Source organism: Trichoderma harzianum (genome assembly GCF_003025095.1).
Source record: "Trichoderma harzianum CBS 226.95 unplaced genomic scaffold M431scaffold_69, whole genome shotgun sequence".
In the NCBI taxonomy this organism is placed as follows: domain Eukaryota; kingdom Fungi; phylum Ascomycota; class Sordariomycetes; order Hypocreales; family Hypocreaceae; genus Trichoderma; species Trichoderma harzianum.
The window spans coordinates 3,715-14,632 of record NW_020209317.1 but is presented as its reverse complement, the minus strand read 5'-3'; the positions used below and the strand labels follow the sequence as shown (position 1 = coordinate 14,632).

The 10,918-nt window shown below is 29.1% G+C and overlaps 2 protein-coding genes across 2 annotated transcripts; one reads left to right on the top strand and one right to left on the bottom strand.

The window, feature by feature from the left end:
• Positions 1-727: 727 nt before the first annotated feature.
• On the top strand, positions 728-979 carry M431DRAFT_102427 (hypothetical protein; the record flags this gene model as incomplete). Its single annotated transcript, XM_024911435.1, has 1 exon — positions 728-979. A coding segment is annotated over one exon (252 nt), but the record flags the coding sequence as incomplete, so codon positions are not given.
• Positions 980-6,356: 5,377 nt separating this feature from the next.
• M431DRAFT_40815 (hypothetical protein) lies at positions 6,357-6,641 on the bottom strand (the record flags this gene model as incomplete). The annotated part of the gene is made up of 1 exon (XM_024914923.1): positions 6,357-6,641. A coding segment is annotated over one exon (285 nt), but the record flags the coding sequence as incomplete, so codon positions are not given.
• Between the last annotated feature and the right edge of the window lie 4,277 nt (positions 6,642-10,918).

Sequence of the window (10,918 nt, the reverse complement as noted above, 5' to 3'; positions counted from 1 at the left end):
TTCGCCGATTTTCTTTAAAATCTTATAAAGCCCGACTTTTTTATAATCTATGTCACGACCCGGCTCTTAAGGTCGCGACAATGGGCCAACAGGTTGGTCCGGACCGGATTAACTTTAATCCCCCAACCAATCAGGGAAGGATTGAGACATAACTTCTTGATCCAACAGTGGATTAATAAATTATTCACCGATCTAGGAAAGGATCGATATTCTATACATCGATCCAGTCTAGGTTAACTGGATATATAAGTTCACTTTATATTACTTATTAAAATACTTAGATAGCTAGTTATTATTATAATATTTATAATATAATTAGATTAGAACACAGATATTTATTCTTATTTGTATTATTAGCTAGTGATAAAATTGCCCGTTACCAACCTAATCGCTCCGCTAACATAAACTATAGAACTACTCTAAGGTTTATCCCTTGGAAACAGCTAACCTATAGTACCTATAGGAACCCGGTTCATCACACGATAACAACTCTTATTTAGACGGTTACCTTAGACCTACGGGCAATAAGACACTAAGAACTCAGCAGCCTATAAGCTTTAGAGTTCTAGATAATAATACTAATTACGAAAGCGAAGCTTAAAGTAACTACGACAGCGATATTAAGCTTAAAGATACGCTAGCCGAAAACATAGCTAATTAAGCTAACTATGATAAACTAAAGGCTAAGTTTAAAGCTCTTAAGACATAGCTTTAGGACCTTTAAAATAGAAAAAGGGAGAAGGGTAAGGTTATTAAACTAACAAAGCCTAAACCCTTTAATAAAGATTTACGTAAGATGGATAAGTTCTTTTTAGAATTTTTAACCTACTTCAGATACTTTCCCTATACCCTGAAGGACGACGAAGATAGAGTTATTTTTGCAGGCAGCTGCCTTGCAGGAGACGCCGAAATATGGTTCCGACTTATTATACAGAATTACGAAGAAGGAAAGATTAATTTGAAAAAGCTTAAAACGTAAACTGAAGAAATTTATACTAAGTACGCGGAATTTCAGAAGTAACTTAGAAAGTCCTTTAGTACTATAGATGAATAACAAGAGGCTAAGTAAGAACTTCGTTTTATTACTTAAAAAGGACTACTGAGTAAGTATACTTTAACCTTCTTACGCCTGTTGACTAAAGTCAACTAGACTAAGAAAACAAAAAAGGAAGTCTACTATAATAGTGTAAAACCTAAAGTTAAAGATGAACTTTTTAAAATTAACCGCAAGGAAACGACCTTTATTAACTATACCTAAAAAGCTATTGAGATTAATAATCGCAATTAGGAACAACAGAAAGAACGGAAGTAAGAAAAAAACGGAAACTTCTATAACGTCTAACCTAAGCGAACTTAAGGACACTAAGCTAACTAAGGAAAGAAGTGAAACAATTATATTACTTCTTTTAATAATAGACGACTAGGGCTGATAGACCTTAGCACTATTAAGGTATAACGTAAGAACGTTAAATACTATAATTATGGGGAAAAGGGATATATAAAGAAATACTGCCAAGCTCTTAGAAAGAACGGTAATAAGAAATTTACACCTGTCCTAGAGCCTAAGGAAAACCGAACTGTTAATACTATAAGACCTTCGGTAGACTATAATATACTATACTTCTTAGTATACTATAATAATAACTGCTAGACCTATTACAGTAATAAACAAAGATCTGGATAGTACCCTAAGGGGCGTATATAAACCTTAAATATACTTAAAGAGATTACCTAAACGCACTTAGAAGAGAATAGGATAGTAGAATAAGACACAGCGTCCTTAATGTAATATAACCCTTGCGAAGGATTAACATAAGAAGAAATCAATGACCTTAAAAAACGTATGTATAACTAATGTAGGTTAGTGGAACCTAAAAGCATTTACTACCCCTGTAAAATAACTACAGCGGACTGGGAATAATATGAAGATTAATATAAAATCTAAAGTATTATTGAAGAAAATAAACGCTACGACGAAATTGTACGACAAAAAGAACTTAAGGACTAACAGAGACTCCTTAAACAATGGGGATAGATTAAATAGATTGATCTAAGTACCGCCTACGACTAAATTTAATTACCCGGAAACCGGTTTCGATAATACATTAAGACTAATGTAAGTGAATACCCGGTGGCTAAGTTACTAAAATTAGCTATTTACTTCGTTGACGACATCTTGCTTATAGACTAATATAATAAAGCTAATATTATTAACTACAAGCTACTACTGTGTAAATAATATATTATAACTAAGCTTAATAAATAGCACGAGGATTACGGAGCTGCCGAATGTAGATAAAAAGAATTCTCGCTTTGCAACAGAGACCGTTGTAGGAAGCACTAATATTAACGCCAAGCCCTCGTATGTGTTACCTACAACCTAGAACGACAAGGATTTAACCTTGTGAAGTATAATAACGACGACAAATTATAAGGAATTAACTAAAATAACCTTCGGAAGTATTATAAGCTTACCGCCAGACACGTCCCCTAGCCTGGATATACCTGGTGCAAATGCTATAATATTCGAAATAAAGAACTAGGATGGATTACCTTAGACCTAGATAATATTAAGATTAACCCCTATGGTAATAATTACTACGACGGTGCTAATAATGCGACCTACTATAACTTAAATACCTTTACAGGAGGAAAGAAATTATAAAAATTCTAAGTACCAGGTACTTTAGAAGGATATTTAATTATAGTCTATATAAACTCCGGAGCTATAATAAGCTATATTATGCCTTAACTAGTTAATTGCCTATAGTTAACCTATTGTAAGAAGGAGAAATTATATACCTTTGCGAATATTAAAAAATAATAATTCACCTATAATAACGGAACTGTTAACTATAAGACCGATTACCTTAAAATCTAGTTTAGTAAGATTAAGGATACGTTTAGTTTCGATATTATAAATATTACAGGATATAATATACTTTTAGGATACGATTAGCTTAAGTTACGTAACCCTAATATCGATTAGAAGGAAGGCTATGTAATATAGCAACGTTACGCTTAATTAACTAATATTACAGCGAAACTGTAACTAGATTAGGAGGATCGACAGGATACTATAACATCCCTGACGACAGGATTAGTAACCCCTGTATTAAATAAAGAAATATAAAAATATATAGAAAAAGAAAAAGTTATAAAAAAGGTACGATTTAAGGAGCTAGCAAAGCCCCTAAGGATAATTAAATACGTTAAGAAACTAAAGAAGAAACAACTTAGATTTCTTAACTTAATTATACAGAAGGTTAAGGAACTATATTACTAAGACTAACAGATACTGGAACGTTTAAAAAATGTACTAGCAGACCTTTAGTATATATTAGTCTTTAATAAAGAACTAAACACTGGACTACTAGAATACAGCTAATGGGATTATAAAATTAAACTTATAAATAATAAAGTTCTAACGTTTAATAAGATCTATAACCTAAGTACTACTAAGCTTAAAATACTTAATAAATAAATTAGGGACTAGCTAAAGAAGGGCTACATTAGACCTTCCAAATCCTTAGCAGGATATCTAGTTATATTTATACCTAAAAAAAATAGTAAACTTTAACTTATTATAGACTACTGATAATTAAATGCAATAATTAAGAAAAATATTATACTACTACTACTAATTTTAGAAATTAAAGACTAGCTTATAGGAGCTAAGATTTTTACTTTATTAGATCTTAAAGGAGTATATAACTTTATTTAAATTAAAAAAGGCAATAAATAGAAAACCGCCTTCTGTATAAAATATAGACTTTATAAATACTAGGTAATGCCTTTTAGATTTACAAATACCCCAGTATCTTTTTAAAAAATAATTAACTACGTATTATAAGATTACGTAGATTATTTTGTTATTATATACTTTAACGACATTCTTATTTACTTTAAGAACTTAGAAGAATATAAGGAATACGTTAAGAAGGTACTATAAATACTTTAAGATAATAAACTCCTGGTAGAACCTGAGAAATGTAACTTCTATATACAGAAGGTTATATTTTTAGGATATATTATTACCCTAGGTAAAGTCTAAATAGACCCTGAGAAACTTAAGGCAATTAATAATTAGGAACTGCTATAGAACGTTAAGTAAGTATAAAGCTTCTTAGGACTTACTAATTATTATTAACGCTTTATTAAAGACTTTTTAAAAATCGCTATACTACTTACGAATTTAATAAAGAAAGATATTAAATTCGAACTAATATAAGATGCTTTAACAGCTTTTAAATACCTTAAACAAGCCCTTATAAGTACGCTAGTATTTATAATGTTTAACCTTAATAAACCTATTACTATTAAAACTGATGCTTTAGATTATGCAATCGGTGGAGTACTTAGCCAACTAGACGATATAAAGAAAAAGAAGCTTAGGCCTATTGCCTACTTCTTTAAGAAATTATATAGACTAGAACTTAGATACCCTATTTACGATAAGGAATTTCTGGCTATATACTAAGTGCTTAGTAAGTAGTATTAGAGATACTATTGTGAAGGAAGTTGATTTTTAGTAATGATCCTTATGGATTACTAGAATATTACTTACTTTATGATAATATAAGAACTATTCTGTAGATAAGTTAAATATTATAAGCGACTTTCTAAATTTAAGCTTATTATTAAATACTGCAGCGGATTAGATAATAGATAAGCTGATATACTTAGCAGATGCTTAGACTACTTCTAGGAAATCCTGGAAGTTAAAGCCTAAATACTGGAGAAAAACTAGTATAGAGACCTAGTTATCTAATTAATTAATACCTTATACTAAATTAAGATAGACGACTTAATTATTAACGATATAAAGGAATACGTTAAGAACTGGGAGAATAAATAATACCTAGAAGGTGTTTTTATAAATATTAGATACCTAATACTAGATGGACTTATCTAAGTACTAGAAGACTTACGAAGCAAAGTGGTAAAATTAGTTTACGTATATAAGCTTAACGAACACCGTAGAATTAGAAAAATTATATAATAAATTATATAATACTTTAAATTTGAAGGTATTAAGAAATAGGTATAAAAGGTTATATTAGAATGTATAATATGCGGACGAGCTAAGGTATTATGCTACCTTCCTTACGGAAAACTATAACCTTTACTAGTTTTAGTTAGAAATTAGGAATTAATAATATTTAACTATATTATGAAGCTTCTACCTTTAAAGGAACTTATGACTGGTAATACTTAGGATAGTATCTTCGTAGTAGTTAACCGACTTTTAAAAATGGCTTACTTTATCTTAGTAATAGAGAAAAGCTTTACAGAAGACTTAGCTTATGTCTTTTTTTAATATATTTATGCAAACTATAGACTACTAAATAAGATTATCTTTAATAGAGGATTAACGTTTATGTTAAAATTTTGGTAATTACTTATGGTATAAATTAGATTAAAATATAAAGCTAGTATAGCTTACTATCTACAGATAGATAGATAAACGGAATAAATTAACTAAATTATTAAGATATATTTATAATATTACATTAACTTTAATTAAGATAATTGGGTAGAATACTTACTAACTGCTTAAGTATTTTATAATAGTACGTTAGTAGAATTTATAAACTACTTACCGTTTTACGTAAACTATAGGTTTAAACTAGATCTACATCGGCCACCTATTAAAGGAGAAAACGCTAGTAAAGCTATTATTATAGCTAATAAACTTAAAGAACTGCATTAAGAATTGCGAGTATAACTTAAATTTGTTAGATAATAAATGGCTAAATTTGCAGATATAAGAAGGATTAGAGGATTAACCTTTAAGGAGGGAGATATAGTTTACCTACTTTAATACTTACGAAACAATAAGTAGCCAAATATTAAAATAAATAGGCTAAGTAATAAGCTTGATTTTAAGAAACTTGGACTTTATAAAATTACGAAGAAAATTAGACCTGTTAATTATAAAATAAATCTTCTACTTGCCCTAGGAAAATAAGGAAGAACTGTATATCCGAATTTCTATATTTTACTACTGGAAAAAGTACTAATAGATGAAGAAATAAGTGAAGTTATACAGAATAAAATTATTATTTAAGGCGAAGAACTTAAATACGAAGTTAAGAAGCTTGAAATAATAAGATTTAATAAAGATACCTAATAAACTAAATACCTGGTGAAATAGAAAGGTTATGATGAAATAGAAAAATTATAGTAAACTATTAAGGACCTTGAACACTTAAAAGACCTTGTGAATGACTTCCACCGAAGTTTAGGTTTAGTAAAGAAGGGTCAAAAGCGTCCTAATCAACAGCGTTAACTGCGGAACCCGCAGTCACGGGATCAGTTGGATTAGGTAATGATGTTGCAGCCTGACGAGCGGCCTCCGCTTCCTTGCGCTTAACCCTATCTAACTCCTCTAAGTTATTGATACCCCGCGCAACTGCACGAGTTATTTTCTCTAGCCACAGACGTTTCTGTTTACGAAGACATTCGATCTTTGCATTAACTGTTTTATGCTCCTCTTCGGCCTCTTTAAGAGTATTTTCGTACTGAGTATAAAATAAAGCAATTTTTCGGAGCTGAGCTGACGATAATGGACGTGCGTTACATAAGGATTTGTTGTCCTTTATACATTCGGTACAGCGAGTAGAATCTTCTTTGGATATTTAATACTCTGAGAAGCTCCGCTTCTTCTTATTAGAACAATACGTGCAGTCTTTTATTCTGATAGGACGAGATAAGATGATTTCCAAAAGAACGTTGTGACGCTTTGTCTTGGGATGAGATTTTTTGCGAATACCTGACATAATGATTAACAAAGATGTATAAAGATGAGGGAAAAACCAGGACACTAACGAGAATGGGGGGAAGTAGCTACTTATACTGGATACAGCAAGGTCTTAAGGATAAGACTAACAGGAGGGGGATATCGTGTTATGACCCGGCTCTTAAGGTTGCGATAATGGGCCAATAGGTTGGTCCGGACCGGATTAACTTTAATCCCCCAACCAATCAGGGAAGGATTGAGACATAACTTCTTGATCCAACAGTGGATTGATAAATCATTCACCGATCCAGGAAAGGATTAATATTCCATACATTGATCTAGTCCAGGTCAACTGGATATATAAGTTTACTTTATATTACTTATTAGAATACTTAGATAGCCAGTTGTTATTACAGCATTTACAATATAATCAAATTAGAACACAGACATCTATTCTTATTCATATTATTAACTGGTGATAAGATTGCCCGTTACCGACCTGATCGCTCCGCCAACATAAACCATAGAACTACTCTAAGGTTTGTCCCTTGGAAACAGCTAACCTATAGTGCCTATAGGAACCCGGTTCGTCACAATCTAGCTTATCGCTTAGCCTGTTTATTTTAATATTAGCTTATTTTTCTCCTTAAGTATATTAAAGTAGGTAAACTATATCTCCCTCCTAAAGGGTTAATTCTTTAAGTCTTTTTTCGTCTATATACTTCCTTATGCGTTCTTATATAAGTTTAAGTTACGTACGTAGTTCTTAGTGCAGTTCTTTAAGCTTATCTACCTTAAGTATAGCTTTTTATATATCTTTTCCTTTTTGTAGTATTTAGTATATTTATAGGTAATACCTTTTATTAATGTAAAATAGTAAAAGCTTTATTAATTTTAAAACTAAATTGTTATAGGAGAATTCTATATTAGGTAAGTATTTAACCTAGTTATTCTAATTAAAGTTAATGTAACTTCGTAAGTATACTTTAATAATCTGGTTAGTGTATTTTATTTATTTGTCTGTTTAAGGGTAGTAAGCGGTACTGGCTTTGTAGTTTATACTTATTTTTACTGTAGCGCTTTACTAATATTTAGATATAAACGTTAATCCTCTGTTGGAAATGATTTCCGTAGGTAATCTATGTTTTAAGGCTATATATTTTTATATTATATAGCCTAATTTTTCTACTGTACTGCTTTCTTTATATAGGATAAAGATACCTTATTTTATTAATTTATTAATAATGACGAAGATACTATTATATACTATATTTATTATAGGCTCCTTTAATAATAGTAGCTTAATAATATAATTAAATAAGATAGAGCTTTAAGGGTGCTTTAGTATTAGTAATAGTTATAGTTTACTATATAGTTTTTGTTAACTAGACTTTGTTTTTGCGTATAAGATGTATAATTAAATAATTCCTTTAATAACTTTCTTTATACTTATAAAGGTATAGTACTATTATATTTATTATAGTATTTTAATAACTCCCTTATGTCTGTGTAGTAAATGCTTATAAACCGTTTTTATTACTTCTTTCTACAGTAATTCTAGTACTTAGATTTTATTATTCTAATATAGGATTCCTTCTGTAAGGGTTATATCTTTAGGGAATTAGTCTAGCGTTTAATTACTAACTTTATCCTTAATTTTATCGAGGATAGGGTTTCCGTTTTTAATTATAAAGAGGGTGTTAATAGTTACTAATTTATAATACCCTTCTGCCGTTTTTTAAAATATTAGCGAGGTAAGTTTTAGTATTAGTTTAAAGTAGTCTTCTCTATAGTTAAAAGCGTCTACGTAATTATTTTCTAATCTTTTACAGGGTATAATCTTAAAGTTATACTTGGCTATAAGCCTAAGATACTTTTTTTACCGTGTGGAAATATTTATTTCTTTTGTAGCTAGGCTTATAAGATTTTTGTAATTAGAATATATAGTAATTTTATGCTTATTGCCTAATAGGTATAATTTCTATTTTTTAAATGCTTTAAAGATAGCTATAAGTTCTTAGTTGTATATAGAATATTATAGTTTAGGACTATAGAGTTTCTTAGAAAAGAAGGCTACTGGATGTAGTATTTCTTTATTATCTCGTTAGCTAAGAACTCCTTTAATTATATAGTTTAAGGCGTCTGTTTTAATAATAACTAGCCTCTTTAGGTTATACATCCGTAGTACTAGTACACTAGTAATAGTTTCTTTAAGGGCTTTAAAAGCTTTAAGAGCCTTTCCTATGTATTTAATTAGTTAATTCTTCTTAACCTTATCGTTAAGATCCTTTTTAGTAAGGTTTATAAGCAGTATTGCAATCTTACTATAGTTTTTAATAAACCTTTAGTAGTAATTTATTAGACTAAGGAAGCTCTATACTTCCTTTACAGTTTTAGAGACCTTCTATTCCTTAATAGCTGCTATCTTAGCAGGGTCTATTTTAATTTGTCCTAGTGAGATAATATATCCTAAAAAGTTGACTTTCTAGATATAGAACTGATATTTCTCTGGTTCTACTAGTAAGTTTACTGCTTACAGTATTTCTAAAATTTAATATATATATTATTTATGCTCTTCTAAGGTGTTGGAGTAGATTAGTATGTCGTTAAGGTAGATAATAATAAACTTATTAATATATTCCTTAAGGACTTCGTTAATTATTTTTTAGAACGTAGCTGGTGTATTAGTAAGTCTAAAGGGTATAACTAAATATTTAAATAATCTATAGTGCGTTTTAAACGCTGTTTTCTATTCGTCTCCTTTCTTAATTTAGATAAGGTTATAGGCTCCTTTTAGGTTAAGAGCTGTAAACTATTTTACAGTCGTTAGCCTGTTTCTAATTTCAGAGATTAGTAGCAGCGGTATTTAATCTTTAATAGTAATTTTATTAAGTTATTAATAGTTAATAACTAATTATAACTTCCCGTTTTTCTTTAGTATAAATATTATAAGGTATCCTACTAATAAGTTAGAAACTTAGATATATCCTTTTTCTAATTACTTATTTAACTATTCCCTCAGAGTCTTAAGCTCCTTTTTATTAAGGTTATAAATTTTATAGGTCTTAGGTTATTTCCTATCTACTAGCTTAATGGAGTGATCCTATTGCGAGTGTAGTAGTAACCTAGTATCTAAGGTTGCTTTATACAGTTTCTTATACTTCTTATACTAGCAAGGTATTTTAGCGAAAGTGTTCTTAAGTTCTCCTAATTCCTCCTTTTCTTATGCTTTACTTAGTACCTTATTAAGTACTACTAGCTTATCCTTAAATTATATTGTAATTTTATTAATATAAATGCGTTCTGCTTTCTTACGTCGTTTATTATATTATAGTAATACCGGTAATTTGTTTTTTTTAAACCTAATTATTTTCGTTTTCTTTATAATTAGCGCAAAGGATTCTAGTTCTTCTAGTAGTGCAGCTTTACTTTTTTATTCTCTCTAGTATAGTTAATATTCAGGTATATCCTTAATATCTTAATAGACCTTTTTGGTCTTTTATTAGATAATAGGGTTATTATTAAGTAACCAGGGATAGCTTAAAAGAATATTATCTTTTAGTATATCTAGAATACTGAATTAGATATTATAGGTATTCCCGTTAATAATTACGGGGAGATAATTAATTTTATATTTAATAAGTCCTTCTTCTACTTCTACTTCTGTAACGCTTATAATTTATAGTACTTATTTCTTCTGTTAAACAGGGATTTATAGTTCCTTAATTAATTATAGTAAAATTAAATTGTAATCTACTCTGTTATTAATATACGCAGTAATAGTACTATTATTAAGTTATACATTAATTCTAAGTTTTTTTATTTTAGTTATCTTAACTATATTAATTTATATATCCTTTTTTTAATTAAGATTATAATTATCTTTAGTAATAATATTAAGATCCTTGCTTATCTATTATCGTTTTTATTATTATTAGAGTTTTCGGTATTATTAATATTTATTAGTATTAATCTCATCAATGTAGTATTTATAGAAGCGTTTAATATCCTTTTTATAAGTATTACCTTTATTATAGGTTTTAAAGTTAAACCTATTATAGTATAACTAATATTAGAGTTAAATATACTTTTTTTTTTTTCTGTAATGCTTTCTATAATGTTTATCCTTGTATTATAGAGGGTTGGTTTTAGGACAGGCTTTTTTCTATATATACT